The sequence below is a fragment of the Parasteatoda tepidariorum genome, chromosome 1 (assembly GCF_982258835.1).
Source record: "Parasteatoda tepidariorum strain Cologne lab strain chromosome 1, Ptep-v5.0, whole genome shotgun sequence".
NCBI classification, from domain to species: domain Eukaryota; kingdom Metazoa; phylum Arthropoda; class Arachnida; order Araneae; family Theridiidae; genus Parasteatoda; species Parasteatoda tepidariorum.
This window is the reverse complement of record NC_141755.1, coordinates 51,574,863-51,594,096: the sequence shown is the minus strand read 5'-3', so window position 1 is coordinate 51,594,096 and position 19,234 is coordinate 51,574,863. Positions and strand designations below refer to the sequence as shown.

At 28.9% G+C, this 19,234-nt stretch overlaps 1 protein-coding gene across 36 annotated transcripts in view; it reads right to left on the bottom strand.

The window, feature by feature from the left end:
• LOC107452081 (bromodomain adjacent to zinc finger domain protein 2B) overlaps positions 1–19,234 on the bottom strand; it is a 120,393-nt gene that overhangs the window by 51,142 nt on the left and 50,017 nt on the right. For all 36 annotated transcript variants that reach the window (XM_016068370.5, XM_016068376.4, XM_016068373.5 and 33 more), the window contains exons 2-3: positions 4,770–4,815; positions 4,506–4,591 (exon numbers count right to left, since the gene is read on the bottom strand). In XM_016068370.5, the coding sequence (XP_015923856.3) occupies positions 4,506–4,572 (67 nt within the window). In that variant the 5' untranslated portion in view covers positions 4,573–4,591; positions 4,770–4,815. The remainder of the gene's footprint in view (positions 1–4,505; positions 4,592–4,769; positions 4,816–19,234) is intronic.

The following is a 19,234-nucleotide window of genomic DNA, read 5'->3' as shown; positions in this document are numbered from 1 at the left end:
ATTCAATCTTGAGGTACCTTTTGTAGATGAAGGATTGACATAGTCGAAAGCTCTTTCCCTATATTGATGAGCGGCTAACGTGATATGAACTCACCTACAACGAAAATAATGCTCACTTCGATGAATGATTCATGTTGAGCTTGTAATCTGTGACTGTGTCATCGTCCTTCTCGAGCTGTTGCGCCTCTGTCTCATTTACACACAACGGGATACTCTTAATAGCAACACAGAAGAACAAGCACAAAACAGTGAACTTAATACAACTCTGATGACAAATACTTAAAACTCGGTGAACTTAATACAGCTCTCACCACAAGTCCTCGGAATCCAGTAAACTTAATACAGCTCTCCTGGCCTTCCACGAATTCGGTAACAAATGATAACCGTTCATCAAATTCTATCCCTGATAAAATTCTAGTGAGGAGTATTGTGGCGTAACTACCATTACTAAACATCAATTCACTAGCATATAAGACTTGCTAACTCGATTCAATCTGGAGGTACCTTTTTATTGATGAAGGTTGACATAGTCAAAAGCTTCTTCCCCGCCATATGATATATGTATCTTACTTACAATTAAAAGCCAGAATATATTTATACAGTAAGTCTAATTTTTTTTAAAAAAATATTTACCAGCTTAGAGAATATATTACTAAACTGCTAATAAGAATATGTTAAAGAAAAATTTCAAAATAAGAAATTGTTTTTTAAACAAATTTTTACTTTAATTTTGATTAAAAAAATATTTACCATGCTACAGCAGAATTTGCATAAGTAAACTAGTTGTAAATGTCACTTTTTTACTATGTACCTTAAAGGCTGCTTATTATTACCATAAATTTAATGATTGCTTATATTTTTAAGTTCGTTGCAGCATTTTCCCAAGTTTTAGATAAGAGCAAAGAAATGCAGCATTTCCTAACTTTGTAACCTTAAATCAAATTTCTTACAATTAAATGGAATTAATTGTAGGAAAAATTTCAAAATATCAATCCTTATTTTCTCCTCTCTCCCTTTAAAGTCACATTAATTCAAAGAAAATTATAAATACAATTAAAAAAAAAATGAATATTTATTTTCTGATTTTTGCTGTATTTGTGAAATTAAAAATTGCATAAAACAGTGGAAATATTTTTATGCTGAAAAATTATAAGTAAGCTTCCAAAAATGAAAAAAAAAAAAAGAGTCAACAGTTGATTAATGAAAAGAAATACATTTTATTCTATTTTTTCTTGTAACTAGATGACAAATAAAGATTTTTAATAAACACTGAATATAAGAATATAAATAGAAAAAAAAACTTTCTACACTTTTCAAAAAATTTTGTATAAATGCTTTTTTTATATTTAATTCTTTAACTATAATTTACCATTTTTCGTTTTACTTATTTACGTAAGAAAAAAAATCACATAAAGCAATTGTTATATATATATATACACATACAAAGAGAAACACTTATGTTTACAGATCTTCTTACAATAAAAACAAAAATTTTGAAACTGTGCAATACATTTAAATTTAATAATACAAATTAAAACTTATTTCATGTGTCAAATTTCTAATAAAATGTTAGCATTTTTTTAGAAAAAAAAAAAAAGAAAAAACATTGGAAGTTTTTATAAATAATATGTGTCTCCAATTTTTTGTTTTAACATAATACATTAGAAACAACAAAAAAGACAATACGGAAAAAAGAGTAAATATTCAACAGTCATAAAAACTGTTTACATAAATAACATAATAAATCATGACAATTTATCAGCGAAAAAATTACATGCAAAACTATTGTGACTAATAAGTATGAAATAATTAAATTATTAATTAAAAGAAAACTAATTTAATTGCTATATTAATGTGAAAGTTCATAATTATACCATCAAATAATAATTAATAGCAACAAAAAAATTCAATACTTTGAAAACACAATAGTAATATGAAAAGCAATTATAAAAAAAAGATCAATTGCAAATGAATTAATGAGCTGAAAATGAATTTCAATACAGCTCGATGACAAAAATTGTTATTATGTAAAATAAACATAGAAACAGTTATAGATCAAGGCTAAAATTTTTATAACACATCATTTAATAGAAAACAAATAAATAAACAAAAAAAAAGGGAAACAATTGTTTTTATTCAATAAAAAATGCAAAATAAGTGAAAAGGATAAAAAAAAAGTAAAATAAATGAAGCTGTAATAATTAATTAACAAACAGAATAACATTGACATAGACATGAAAAATTGCAAATTATTTTAGAATTTTTAATAATATATCCAAATATTTTAAACAGGTGCAAAAATTACTATGAACTACAAAAAAGTTATAGTGGTTTAACTAAAATTTCTAATTGCCCTATTTTTGTAGAAAACGCAACTCAATTTTCATTAAAAAATAATCAAATAAAACTGATTCATAAAAGTAACCTTAAAGTCAGTGGGTCTCTCACATCAAGTAGAAAAATTTTGAAGAGAATAATTATAAAAATCTTATCATAATGAGTTGGCAATTAATAATCCCAATTAATCTAAAAAAATTTTTTTAATCTAAGAGGAAAGCCATCAGGATAAAAAAATATATAAAACACATGTTTTGTGTATATCTCACATAAGAATATCATTAGCTTGGATATAGTTAATCAATTTAAATTCACAAAACATAGATAACTACTACATAGATACTAATTAAGATGTCACAATCATTAAAATAAATTATATAATTATTTTAACTCCATTTATAAGTGAAAATTAATCAATTAAATTTAAAGACCAAAATTTGTAGTTAAGATATCCATGATCACAAAGTACACATAAAAAGACTACAGGCATTAAAAAAATCAAATTAGGAATTTACTCATGCATTAGAATAAGTCAAACATTCTAGATTGTATTGTATAAAAATCTCAATTATATTGTGTCTTCGAAATTTTACATGCACCCAAAAGTTAGCCTAATTAAGAATATAATTAATCTAACAAAATGTAATTATACAAATCATCCCTATACTAGTTTAAAAGCAAGGAAGTCCACAAGACCTCCCCCTATTTTTTTAAATGTTCATTATAAGTTCGATAAAATTTTTAAAATCATTTTAAATTACTGTACTCTTAATTAGTATCTTTATTAAATGATGTAAAAAAAAGCAAAATTATATGCAGTTATGTACTTAATTCAAATAGTGAATACAGTCTTAGCTTCAAAAAGATGAAAGAGTTGCTTCGATTTTTAACAAGACCGTGCTAATAATAATGTTGAACATTATTATTAGCATAATTAGAACATTATTATTAGCATTACATTAATAATAAGAATAACATTAATAATGTTGTAAGGCTATGTGATCTCAAGAACACTGTTATCAAAAAGAAAAGAAGGGATAAGCCCTTAATTACAGGTTTTGCTAATCCCTACACTTCCCAAGTCTAAAACGAATGTTTAATTCAGATTTACCGCAACTTTATATTTTCACATATACTTCCAACATCAAACTTTAAAATTTAATAAAGCGTTAAAAAAAAAATTGTCAGATTTCTTAGAATTGCTAACTAAATAAAGTAAAATTTTGCTTATCATTAAACAATAATAATAAGCAAAAACAAATAATAGTTTTATAAATTTTTAATCAATTCTAATAATATTTATAGTCAATCAATTCTAATAATATTTATATGTCAATTCTAATAATAAATAAATATTTTCTAGATTTATCAGTTTTCATAAGCTTAGTGTATCACAGCTACTAAATCTCAAATGAAAAATATTATATTTACAGGTAAACACTGAAGAAAAAAAAATTTTCTCCCTTCTCTTGCATGAGGGTTTTTTAATGGATCTAGATCGTGGATATTTTTATGTCGCTGATTTCAAATCTGCAATCGATTTCCACAATTAGTGTCTTTCTGAGTCTTTCGCTTCTTTCTAAGCTACAATTACTTTATTAAGTGACATTTTTAGTCTATTTTTTGTTGAAATGTACAAGTTTAAAAATGTTATAAATAACAAGGGGTCAAATAAATGTCGTGACAAACTTCTAAGGGAGTTAGGTCACTCTGCTAGAAGTTTGTCGTGGCTAAGTACACTTCTAATTATAACTCATACTAAAAATATAATTTTAATAAAATCCATAGCTTTAGGAGTAAAACTAATTTAAGATTTGAAATCCTCACACTCGAATTAGGCAAGATCTAGCATTTATATAAACACAACAAAAAATGCGCTCACGCATGTTATTTTTATTCTAACACAATTTTAAAATAGTATTAAACTATATAAACATTAATTTTCTAATCAGAATTTAATCTGAACTTACAGTAACTTCACAAAAATATGGAATGATTTCGTCAACACAAAGCGTGAAGACTGATTTAAAAATTTATTTAAAGAAGTATTACTATATATTCATCACAAGTTTGATTTTTTTTAGACATTTGATCAGGAAATAATACTACAAATTAAACGATTAATTAAAACATAGCACAAAATTTTAAGCACTGATATATATGCTTACCTAGCAAGCTAGCAGTGTCAAAAATGCCCTTAGATGGGGGTCTTGAACTTTGTTCAGCATTATCCATAACACAAGTCCAGTTTTATCTGAAAAATTTGCACAACTCTTTAATATAAAAAAATATAAACAAATCATGCCGGATAAGAAAATATCAAAATCAATTCTGCATGTTAATAATATATCAAAATTAAATAATGCCTGTTAATAATAAAATAGCAAAATCAATTCATGCATGTTAATAACAAGGTATCAAAAATCAATCACCTTTCTGAGATATTTCTGTGCCAGCAGAATGTAGCAGCCATGAGTTCTGAAAAATAAATAAATAATATAAGTACACAGTTAATGTACGTGATATTATGAGAAAACACACATACTCATCCCTCCTACATATATATATTTATATATATAACATACACTATAATAAATTAGTATTTAGAATAGTTATTTTTAAAAAAACCGAAAAGTAAATAAAGTCATTAAACTTTAATAAACACGCGCAAAAGCTGCTGAAAATTAAGAGTAAATGTACTATAAAATGTGATAAAAAGAATACAATATAAATAAGTACAAAAACAGCAAATATACTGAGTTAGAACAACAGTGTTGTAACTCATCGTGGTATTTGTGTACATAGATCTGGAAAGAATTAGGTTTTGATATGACTTGGATTATCTTTTAGGTGTCTTATATTAAATAATTTTAGTGTTCTCTAGTTTTAGTTGATATCCAGCTAATAGCAACATGGCCAGGGCCGGATTAACCTATAGGCACACTAGGCATGTGCCTAGGGCCTACGAAATTCAGGGGCCTACGAAAAACTTGGGAGAAAAAGATTTGTTGACAAAAATAATTTAGCTTTAAAAACAACAAGTGTATTTTGCACAAAATTATGAAGATACAAATAAAAATATAATATTTTTCAGTAATAAATTATTTTACATATTATGTTTACATAGTTATCGATCGAACTAATCATAATGGTATTATCGATATCAACTGCAATATCGGCAGTATGTCCGTATTGCAGATAAAGTTCGATAAACAAATTTGTAAATTAAAATCCATATTAATAAAAATGTAAAAAAAAATATGCAAGAAAATTTTAGCATATATTTTGAAAAGAGGGGAGGAGTGGGGGAAGGAGGGGAGGGCACAAAAACGGCTATGCCTAGGGCCTACGAAAGGTATAATCCGGCTCTGAACATGGCCTACAGGTTTTGCTGTTCGCCACGCTGCTATAACGAAACCCAACACATCTTCATTCATATGCTATTAGGTTTCTTTGGCTGCTCATGAGTTTATAACAATTTTTTTTATTTTTGTTGCATTCTTTATACAACAATATTAAATATATTTTGTTATCATTATTAAATATATTTATTAAATATATTTTGTTATTGTTAAACACATTTATCTCTAACTGATGTTAGATAAATCTAAAAATTTATAAACAAATGACTAACTCAAGAGCACAATATTTACTATATCAGAGTTAAATAAATAAATAACATCTGTATACACATAAATATAAGTACAAATATACTGTAAAAATAAAAATTTTATTTATATACTTATTTTTTAAAACTTTATTTTTGTAATTACTCAAAATTTACCAAATTACTCATAAATAAGTGGTTAAGTTGAAAACCTAAGTTAAAATGATTAACCAATTTTGCCTTAGGAAAAAATAAAAATTATTTTTAACATGGCCATTTACTTTTTTTCAAATTAATGATTTATCAAAGTCTCAACCAAATTACTCACTCAAAAGTAACCTCAATTCTGGACTAAATAAACAATGCAAACTCATTTTGGAAGCCTCAAGGCAAAGTTTTGGAAGTCTCCTTGCTAATTTCACAAAAATATCCACAAAATAAATAAATGAATAAGTGATAAAAAATAGTAAAGCTTTTGAAATATATTATTGTTTACATAATTAGTGACGAAAATATTTTTTACTTTCAAAAATTCTCCTTTTTTAATCTCCTGTATTTAAGGCAAAAAGTTTTTTTCCTCCTCACACATATGCCCTAACATTAAATAAAATATTAATTGTTTTTATTCAAATAATTTGTTTTTATTGAAATTGATATTAGAAATTCTCAAATGCAGCTAAATGTCTCAATACAGCCAACCAACAATATACCTAATAACCCATATGACAGTAATAAAAATAATTTTCCGATAATATCGGAAATCAAAGGAAAAGAAATTTTTTATACCTCATTGCATTTGTAACTTTTTTTTTTAAAAATCGAAAGAAAGAAAGGGATTCATTTTCTGTGTTTTATTATTAGAAATGTTTTTCTAATTATATACATATATCTAGAAGAAAATGTAACTATAAGATATTTAGAATTTTTTAATTTGAAGTGATAATCTATCCTGTCTTTTTCTTTTTTTTTTTCTTTTTTTTTTTTTTTTTTTTTAAGATATTTTATTTTTATGGGAGTAATATAAGAAAATTCAGTATTTTTCAAAATTAAATCCTTCTTTTTAAATTTTTTTCCTAAATACAATTTCAATTAAGTTACCTCGTTGATATGGGATTCTCTCATAAAAAAAGGGAAAAAAATTAAAACTTCTCTTGAATATTTTAAGATAATAAATAGTTAAATAAAATACACAATTCCTTTTATTTTTAATTTAAAAATTGTAGATATAACACACACGCAAAAAAAAATTTAATGCCTAATAAAAAAAACTTAAAAAATTAGATTTTTAACAACTAACCTTTAATTCCACGCTTTTTTAAATCCCAAGTGGACAGTGAAAGTAGGGGGAAAAAACACAAAACTGCAAAATTTATTTGCCTTTAATCTCAATTATTTTTATTATTCAGCTATTTTTTCTTTTCTTTTTTAGTTTTGTACATAACTAAATAAAAAATATTAACTTTTTATTTGTATTTTAAATTTTATTTGCAAGTTAAGAGATTTATTAATCCTAGAAGTCAATGTAAGTAGAATTTAAATATTCCTTTTCCTCTCAAATTTATTTTAAAAATTTTATTAGCCGAACTATTGCTTAAATACTTTTATATTAATCTATATTTTCATAAAAGAATACTCTAGAGAAAGGTTTTTACCACAACTACAATCATTAAAAAATATTATGGTTTTACAATTTTTATGGGGGAAAAGACGAAAATTTTATTTTAAATAAAACACATGTATTGTTTTTAAAAAATAATGCCCCTTCACTATTTTTATTTCTTTATTTTATTTATTCGTTCTATTTTATTATTATTTTTTTGTTAAATTATTTATGGAACTCAGCTGCACGGATTTATCAAAACTAACGTGTAACAACATCTATGAAAGTAATGATGCTCCATCGTAAAAATATTTCGAGACGTTAACTCGGAAAGTTTTAAATAGATTAGATGTTAATTGTATTTTATAGTGTGTAAACTAATATCGTGTAATGTGTATTATTAAGATTATAGTGACGTTCAAAAAAAATTTTGAATTCCTAATTTGTTCCATGAGACAGGGGTAGATAGTCAGAATTTTTTTTTTTTTTTTTTTTTTTAAATATTTCCCACGGCTTCCAAGTATAGTTGTTATTTAATATCAATAATATTCGTCGTAGCGTATGGAGAGCAATAAGTTCACGTCACAAATAGCGTTGTAAAAACTGAAGAAAAAAATCTAACACAATAAGGTCAAATCCCAAAGATGGCTGCTCGATACGAATTTTGCACTTGGCTCTCTTCGACCACAATGCTGACGTAAAATATCCTCAGTGGTAGACAGATACGGGGTTCGAGTCCCTTTGTAGTCAGACAAGCTGTTCCGTGGTGATTAGGGGATAGAGCGCTCGCCTCACAATAAGGTGACCCGGGTTCAATTCAAAGCGATGGCTGCTTGATACGAGTTCTGCACTTGGCTCTCTTCGACCACAATGCTGACGTAAAATATCCTCAGTGGTAGACGGTTCAGGAGTTCGAGTCCCTTAGCAGTCAGGCTAACTGTGGCAGATTTTTTTCACCATGTAACGCAAATGAGGGTTAGTTTCATTAAAAAGTCCTCCTCAAAGGCAAAATTTCTCTTACTACTTGATCTAGAAATTCTCCTTGTCTTCTGGATTGGGTTCAAAATTACAAGGCTACTGAATTGAACATCGGTAGTTGTAAACTCAAAACTAGGTCAGCTGTTCAACGACGGTTATAGAAAAAAAGCAAATTGAAAGAATATTATGTCGCTGTAATCCTTAATATTTCAAAAAAATCGTGAAGCTAAAAAACTAGACTAGAAATAATGAAGCGAAACGTTAAAACTTGTAAATACTGTTTTTATCAGAAAGATAAAAATGAAGTTCTCTTGCATTCCGAGTTAGGTTCAAAATTTCAAGGCTATGGAATTGAACATCGATGGGCGCAATTTGGGTTGACTGTTCAACGCCGGTGACAAAATAAAAAACTAAACCGGGTATAAAACAGCTATTATTCTGTCAAGTGTATTGTTTTAAAGGTTATTTACAAAAATGTATTTTGCCAAGGAAATTAATCATCAGAAAACAACTAAACTTGATATCTAAAGTATTTTCAACAGAAAAGTCATAGCCATGTAAAATAAATAAACAACAATATATCATAACAATCACGACATCCTGTTGTACGAAAACGGCGTGACACGCCACATTAAGCTACTTTAAATTAAAGTACGAAGTCGAGCGTAGCAGTAAGAGATTGCTATAGTTTATCTCATTCATTTATTGTACTTATTGTCGGATACTGACATCATTAAAGAATATATATGAAATTTATCAACAACAAAAAAACACATTTATTTCAACACATTACTGTTATTCTCTGAAAAATACATGCATAACTTCAAAGTATAGAACCGAAAGAGGTTTCTTTATTATTATTAATAGTAGTAGTAGTAGTATAAATCAGCAAAGAGCATTAAAACAATAAAAGATTGAGTTACGATAAATTTAGTTAAGTATCAGAAAAAGCCTGGTCTGATTATATATGCATTATTTATGTGGTTTCGAATATTTTGCTTAAACTACGGATAAATTATTATATTATGAATAAGCTTAAAACCAAGAGAATTTAATTTATATCATTACTACTTTAAACTGTTGCAAAGCCTACAACTCATAAACAACGAATTAAAAATGTTTCGATTTTTATTCTTCTTAAATTTATGTCAAATAAAATCAGCACAATTGAGGAGAAACTCTTACATTTTCATTTTAACTTTTTAAATTAATAAAATGTAACATTTGCAAAAAGTTGCATTGTGATAAAATGCATATAACATCCGGGCTTCGCAAAACTAGCATAAGACAGGAGCCTATTAACCTTTTGACACAAAATTTTTATGAAGCACATTTTCAAGCTTTATGTTTCATTTTGTATTAATATAGATCAAAATAAATTTAAAAATATTACATTTTAATAATTTATGGTTATGAAATACACCATGGGGCATTTGTGTCTTTTTCTTTAAATCTTTTAAACACGACACACTTAAAAAAAGTAATTTTTCAAATTTGCACTTATTTGCAATTATTTAGAACTAAGAGAAACAGTTATCCATTATTGAAACTTCTTTAACTTACAAAATTATTTTTTAATAAATTTTTGAATTTGAATGAGAAAAAAAATTTTAAAAAAACTTTTTGGGGATTTTTAATGTTAGCACAAATATAATTCTGATAATCTAACAGATTTTTTTTAGTAACTAACAGACGGTTTTTCATAATTAAAAAATAACAAAATAGATTTTTGCTTGTAATTAAAGAGTCAGAAAAAAATATGTAAAAGAGACATAGGTTTCCCATCTGCATGCAAGGGTTGAACAGAAGAGTACGCTTGTGAAGGTGCATAGAGGTGTCTCTTATTTTATTTTTGGTATCGTGATCTAATATGAATGCTCTTTAGGCTTTTAGTTAGTATAAAACATAACGGTGCTTTATTATGAAAAAAACTCATGAAATGGCGTACAAACGTCATAAGATCAAACAAAGATGTTCAGTAAATATAACAAAATGAACATATGCTTTCTGCCATTATGACTCCAAGAAAAGAATTAATAATCATGCAGATCACACAATTCCCCTCCCTTTTCCCTTGAGATTTCCCAGACATTTCGAACGTGACGAACGACAAAAAGAAGCGGCAACCACGGATCTGCGGAACGGAAGTGAAAAATATTCTACCAAAAGAAAACCTTCAATGGCGGAATCAAAGTAAAAAATAAAAAGTTCTAAATCCGTAAGCCGCCATTTCTCGCCTCTCTTAAAGAGTCGCAATATTATGAAGTAAATATGAAAGGCACAGACAGACGAACGAAGAAAAGGAGAAGCGAATTTTCCTAAAGCAGAGTTGCTTTTAGCCAAAGCAATCGATCTGCCAGCAGGAAAATAACGCCCGAATTACAGCTGATATTCAAAGAGCCGTTCCTAGTCGTTATGTATAAATGGATGAATTTCTGTATGTATTTGTGAAGCCCTTTGCCGCAGTCTTCTTCGTCATTATAATGGGGATTCATTTTAGACTAGTCTCGCCATGCCAAGAAAGATGGAGGAAAGATGGGTCATCCTTTTACACTCGTCCCTTTTACTTACATTATTTCCATGAAATCGTAAGGCAGAAACCTCCTCCTACATAAGACAAGACGAGTTTTATACTTTTCATTATTCCGTTTGGCAAACGGCAGAATGACACGATAAGCGATTACAAACCGTGTCTGACCTTCACCTGTCTAGCTTTCTATCGACAATAATTAACAACAAAAACAAGTAAATAAAAACTGAGGAGACATTAACCCCCTGAAGAAATTCGGAATTTTTTTTTTGAACTACTTGAAAATGGCGAGTTTTCTTCAACCGATAATAAACTACAAAAGCACGTAATGAGAGGTGATAATTAACCCTTAAGAAATTCGATTATTCTACTTTTAAAATTATTTAAAAATGGCGGGAAATCATAGTTTTCTATATCGCCAATAATCAACAACAAATATACTTACAAATACAGTGGGAACAATAATCAAGAAATTCGGTTTTCTATCTTTTAAAAATAGAGGAAAATTATAGTTTTCTATCTCCAACAATTGACAACAAAAACAAGTAAATAAAAACTGAGCATACATTAACCTCCTAAAGAAATTCGGATTTTTTTTTTTTTTTGAACTATTTGAAAATGGCGAGTTTTCTGTCACTGATAATAAACTACAAAAGCACGTAAATAACTGAGGTGATAATTAACCCTTAAGAAATTCGATTATTCTACTTATAAAATTATTTAAAAATTGCGGGAAATCATAGTTTTCTATATCGCCAATAATCAACAACGAAAACACTTACAAATACAGTGGGGACAATAATCAAGAAATTCGGTTTTCTCTCTTTTAAAAATTGAGGGAAATTATAGTTTTCAATCTCCAACAATTAACAACAAAAATACGTTAAAAAAAATGGTGACAATTATCCCTTAAGAAATTCTATGTTTTCACTTTTAAAACTGTTCTAAAATTGCGAGGAATTAGTTTTCTATAGCCAATAATTAACGACAAAAACACTTAAAAGACTGTGGGAATAATAACCCTTGGCAAATTCATTTTTACAGTTTTTAAAACTATTCAGAAATGGCGGAAAATCATAGTTTTCTATCACCTATAAACAAAACATGCAATAAAAAAAGAGAGAGAGAAGGAGAAAACTATGGAGATAGTAACTCAACTGAAGAATTCGGTTTTTCAATTGAAAAACTACTTAAAAATGGAGTGCAATTCAGAACCATTGAAATAATGTGATAATTAATTAATCATAAATAACTGGAACAAATAGTGCGTTAATTTTGCCATTTATCTTATTTCTTAAGCTCCATGTTAAACAAAAAAAGTATAGTTATTTTTCATATTAATTGAAAAGATAAGCTATCTTTATCGAAAAACAAATAAGCAATAGTTTTCGTGAAGAAATAAAGATAATTAATTAATCCTCCTACACAAGACAGATATAATTTAAAGAAATAATTGCTTGGATGTAATTCTTTTGTCAGATAAAACATTCTATTATTTTTTCTTTTAATCAAACAAATAATTTTTAAACAATTTTAATCAGTGCATTTGTAAGTTAAAGTCATATCTTATTAAAATGTGTTAATTTTTTGAAGTGTTATTAAAGTTTTTTTAAACTTTGCCGACGTGTTTAGAATGACCAAAACAATGAAAAACTAGAAATAAGATGTTTCCGATTCAAATCACATAATAAACACTGCAAATAAACAAGAAATAATAATTAAACTTGAACAATTTCAATTCATGCAATATTTTTAAATATATCATTAAAAAAACACTTCTATAAAATTTTCATGCAATAGATTCTAACATAACGTAGTTATAAGACAATTTCTCAATTTCTATTGATTTTTTAAAAAGAAATAAGTTTAAACCTGTTTTACAAATTACAAATTATAGCTGAGTAATAAATCGTAATCCAAAAAAGTCTCGATGTTTTAAATAGTTAAAAATCAGAAATCTAAAAACTTACCGAATCGTTTGCTTAACACTACTAAGCGGTGTTAAAAAGCACTTTTAAAATTTTATCTTAAAATCATTCTCAAGTTTTAATTATTTCTCCGCAGTTATTTTTTTTTCTTTCGTGCAACAATATTTTTTCCAGCTCAACAAAGAATAGAAAAGCGCATAATTAATTAATAGCCTACCTATTTCTACAATGAGGTATTTTTTGGAACCTTAAACGACTTCTGAACACAATAATTTTAAAGATTTTACGTATAAATATTAACACAATTTTCCGGCATAATACTAATTATAATTGCATAAGAGAATTGTAAAAAAAATTTAAGGACGCTGCCGCAATAATGTATCAATAAATATATTTATTGATCACAAACTATATTTAATTGGAAATTTAAGATCATTTTGCAAATAAACTCAAAGGTATTATAAGTCACCTTTTGGTCAAAAAGGTAGCAGGAAAGTGTTAAAAAAAAAAAATATTCTTATTCTCACTTCTGAGAATTATTTTTTAATAAAAAGAAGAACATCAAAACGCTTTATGAGTTGCAAATTGTTTGTACTGTAAACAGTTTGCAAGTTAAGATAAGTTTCAAATTATTTCTTATAGATAGATCAATGAGAATGTGCAGCATTTCAAATTACCGTTTCTCAGCAGAACAATAAGAATGATAGATGCCGAAGCTTTCTTGAAAATGAACTAGAAAGTCTTAAATTCGAAAGCAGGGTTTCTCAAGCCTTTTTTGCCCTGACCACTTAAGCCTTTGTAACACATATATAATTTTTTTGGTCAATTGGTTAAAGCCTAAAAGAATAATTGTAATTTCTTCGCTTAGCTACCAAATTATTCATCCTAATGGGAATCTGGCAACGGTCTTGAATATACAAATAAGCTTATGTTAAGTGTGTAACTTTTGAATGCCTGACAATATCAATAATTAAAATTATTATTTTCAATTATGTAACGATCCAAAGAACGGTATCATACTGGTCGTTTAATTGAATTAAACAATACACATGACATGGAAATTTTAAAATTTATAGGTTTTTGCATTAATAATCCCATACCTATAATAATATATCGACATAAAAAAATAATCAAACGAATGGAACAAATGTAATATTTTTAATCACAAAGAATGTTTTCGCTCAGCTGTCGTTTTAGCAACAATAGAAACACCTGGATCGCATTCAAGATAGGCTTCAAAAAGCTACACTTATAAATACGATTTGCATGTTATCAAGTATTTTTCCACAGAGTGAAGCAGGAATAAATGAAGTTGACACTGATCACCTGCTTGCTTCTAATGTGTTTACTTTCACTAATGCTTCAATTCAATAGTAATAACTGAATATGGATAGAGCGTTAAGCAATCACTAGAAGTTCTTCATGCTTGTTTATTCAATTGCAATAGAATGCGGTTAGAGCGTTGAACATTTACTAGAAGCCCCTTATGCTTGTTAATTCAATTGCAGTAGAATGCGGATAGAGCGTTACGCATTCACTTGAAGCTAGCTCCTTATGCTTGTTTATTCAATTGCAATAGAATGCGGTTAGAGCGTTAAGCATTCACTTGAAGCTCGGTCCTTATGCTTGTTACTTCAATTGCAATAGAATGCGGTTAGAGCGTTGAACATTCACTAGAAGCCCCTCATGCTTGTTAATTCAATTGCAATGGAATGCGGTTAGAGCGTTACGCATTCATTTGAAACTCCCTATGCTTGTTACAGTTACAGATATAAAAAAGTAAATTTTTACATTTTTATCACAAAATGACAAGACATAGACATACGATACGAATTCCGCATCCGGCTTGCACCGATCACAGTGCTGGCGTGAAATATCCTCAGTGGTAGACGGATCATGGGTAAGAATCCCCTTGCCGTCAGGCTAACCGTGGGAGGTTTTCGTGGTCTTCCTCTCCATGTTAACGAAAATGCGGGTTATCCCCATCAAAAAAGTCTGCCACGAAGGCAAATTTAACCCAATACTCGATCCAGGAGTTCCCTTGGCTTCTGGATAGGGTTCAAAATGACGAGGCTACGGAGTTGAACATTAGTAGTCGTAAACCCATAAAATTGGGTCGGCTGTTCAACGACGGTTATAAAAAAATTTAAAAAAAAAAGACATTGACACACAAACAGAATTATTATTGAAGCCTACACCTATTAGATAACATAACCAAGATTCAATGTCCGAAAGAAATGTTCAGACATTTTTTGTAACTCGGAAAGTAAGGAAGAAGTCTATCTTGTGTTATCAGAAAAAAATAAATTTATTTGATAAGAAATGAATAATTTCATTCACGCAGAATTCCTACATCATAAGGAAATGATAAGATTTAAGAACAGTGTATGGTTATTCGTTTTCAAAAGATAAACTAGGTTATATAGATGTTTCATTTCGACCCGTAACGTTTAACAAGCTATCCACGCAAAATATGTGACTTTTTATAATATTTAAACTTCGTAGCGGTTGTGATTTTGAATCCAACATAGAAAACAGATTCTTGAGTTAATCACAGAGACAAATATATTTTTTGTGTGAAACAAAATTCCACAAGGACAGGAAACTCACGGAAAAGTTCCACGTTTAACTCCACTAGTTATGTTCTGCGTATTTCTCAGATAGATGATAGCCACCTTCAGTACGAAAAATTAGCAGTCAATGCTGGGACTCGAACATAAGTTGGCTTAGTCGGAAGTCCCCTGACTTCCGACCTTTTGGTTAACAGCAGATTGCAATTACGGAGGCTCAAAATTGGGACATAAATTCAGTATTGTAAGTTCACTTGAATTTAGACATATAATGTGCTAATTCATATATTCGGCTATAATGTGCTAAATGCAAACGAAATTATGAAGTCAAGCTACGTTGCTCAAACGGTGTTATAAGCTAAATCTGACGCAAAAAGAAGAAAAGATCATTGTCACACTTCAGGATCTGGAGATTTGTATTTACCTAAAAAGAAGAAAAACTCGTTTTTTTTTATCGGAGTATTACAAGATGGCTATTTTTAATTTCACTAATTTTTCTAAGTAAATTATTCAAAGAAAGAACGAACAATCCATGATTATAAGAATATGAAGCTATTATAAAATAAGAATATTCCACACACCTTATTTTCAGAGAGAAAGGAGAGTAAGGTCAATAAAAATAAATAAATAAGAAAGAAAAAAATATGCTTCCCATGAGATTAAGAGCAGAGACGGATAGATACGAGAACCACTATTTTTAGAATATTCCAATGTACTTAAAAGAAATCTAAAGATGAAACTGACAGATGGCTCACGAAAATCTTAAATAAAAAGATGTCAGTTAAATCTATGTCATTCTAAAAAAATAATAATAATAACGGGAATTTTTAAAAAAACAAACCATCCATCTCTTTTGTTTTGAGTTGTGAATTGAATCTATGATAGAAATGGGAAAATCGAATTAAATAATGCATTTTATAAATGAGACAGGTGATGGTAAATTTGAGAAAGATCAATTTTAGAATATAGAAGCTGTTTACCAAACTTTTTTTCTCCATCAAATGTTGCTTTTATCCACAAACTTGGTATAAAAAAAATTTTGCTCTATAGTTACGGAGGATTACAAAATGATGTTTAATCAGAAATATTAAATACGAGTTTTCAAGATGCTTTTCATGCATAATAGCAATAAGTTCGTAGTTAGATCTGCTTTGTCGCCAGGGAGTACTCCATATAAAAAAAACTTGATGCACGCCATTTTGCTACGTTATTTTGGGGCGAGCAATCTTGTTGCAATGCCCGTAAGTTTATGGCCAAAATTTCACGCTAACACCTAATTACTATCATCGCTTTTGTCGTCATAAATTGGTGTATTTTCATTTAAAATTACGCTTGATTGGGTTCATTGTTTCCTGAATTGTGTGCAAAAATAAGTTAGTTCCTGAACTTTTTGGGTATGAGTACAGCTATCGCAGATGCAATTGGGTTATTCGAAAAGTAATTTTGTTTTTACCTCCTTATGAAAATGAAGGACGATTTTTTTTACAGTGAATCAACGTTTTATTGAATTATACATTTTGGTCAAATATCTTTTGGCATGTTTCTCGCAGTGCATGATTCCTAGCTCATAAAACTTTTGTCCCTTACTCGTGAAAAACTGATCCAGGTGATTTTTGATCTTCTTATTTGAAATAAAGGTATTACCGCACAGAAATGTTTGTAGGAACCAGAACAAATACTGTTGACAAACCATTTCTCGTCCCCAGTGATGATGGCTTTAAAAATGGATAATTTTTCTTGGCGACTGGGAAGCAAATCACATAAGCCTAATGCGATTGCGCAAATTTCTTTCCGTAAGAACTTGAGAAACCCATATGTCGAGTTTTGGGAATAAACCTAGACACTTCAAAGTATCATTGACGGTCGAATTCGAAAAATTAAATTTCTAAGCGAACTCACGAGTTCGTCAGTTTGCATCAATTAATGCCTATATTGCGTCCTTATCAGCTTAAACTGGCGTAAAGCTTCTTCGTGTATATTAATTGAAATTTTGCCATATCGAAATTTTCCAAACCAGGTTTGGCACTGGCTCACTGTCAATACATATCATTTTTCTTGAACAGAATTTTTTCCTTTTCGAAAGTAAAATACGCCAAAAATGCTACTTTTCACTTTCCATAGTTGAAAAGGGCACAAACAAAAAACTACAGCATAGAATCAATAGAACTTTTACACAAGTAAGCCTTCTTAGAGGAGCTTTCAAAATTTACAATGATTATATGACTTGGCTGTGGAAAAAAATACAATGAAGGTCCTCTATTGGGAAAAACGATACTTTCCGAACAACCCAAAACATTCGTGCCTTAAAACACATAATTATTTCCTGCAAATGCATACAATAAAAATTCCCGATTGAGTTTTTGGTATTCTAGTGTTATAAACATAATCAAGTTGCAAAATTAAGTTACATAGTCTTCAGAGATTACTAAATATATCCACATGATAAATCATTATCGAAGCAAAGCTGCTGTTTTTTTGCAACAATTGTAAAGCTGATTTACATGAATCCCAATCAATTTAGGCTACAATTTTTCTCTTCGCCACAAACTGACGCATTTTCACGCCCTACTTTGTTATGGAAATCATAAATAATAGATTTTATAATTTATTTGTCACTGCATTTGCCTAATTTCAGAATCTAACATTTGAAACATTGTTTTTTCAATACGCGGTCGAATTCTCACTAATCAGATTGGATTATCTAACAATGAAAATATAATAAACCCCACACAACGAAAAAGTCACTTTTCCTTTGAAGGAAGAATACAAATTCCCAAACAGGATGGGAGTGGCTTACATCTATATATCTTAATTTTCCAGAACATCAGTTCAGAACTTAGTTACATCTTATCGTTAGTGATTTCATTAATAACGGTATTGATTCGCTGTATTGATAAGTCGAAACGTTCTATTATGAATCATTTTTAGTTAAAGGATGCTAATTAGTTGGAAGACTATATTAAATTGTTTCTAGATACAAAAGCTTAACATATCAAGTTTGAAAAAAAAAAAAGAAATTTTAAAGCAAAACAAATGACGCTATGTCTCTGAAAACTAACCATTATTATCTATCACTGCCATAGTGAGACCAGACACTAAGATGTAGCATGATCTATCAAAACCAGCATCCGATTTCAAAAATATTTTCCAGCCAACATTATAAATTATTCGAATTGGCAACAAATGAATAAGAACCCGAGAGCATTTGTCCCAAGTAAACAAGACACAAAAAGGTCACCTTCCTGTACAAAAAACCAGACATATATGAGGAGAAATCGAATACGGAATAGAAGAACAAAAAGAAAGACAGGAGTAGTTCAAACTGGAGACAAAGCGGATTTGGGAGGGCGGCAGGGGCGCAGGATCAAGAGAAGAAATAACACAATCAATAACCAGGCAAATATATATAGATACCGAAATGCTCCTTCGCTATCACACCAATCTTTTGCATCGGAAGGCTGTTGCCAACTTCATCAGAGCAATTCCAAAATTAAAACTATTTTGTAATCGGAAGCTTCCATATCAAATAGGGAATAATGAGGAAAAAAAGGGATATATATGGTGTAAAAGAAGGAGGATTCTATTCAGCTTTTCAACAGACTTAACTCTCTTAAAAGCAGAAAAAGGACGCTTTAACAAAAATCAATAACTTCAGACATCTACTCGTTTTGAGGAAGGTTCTTT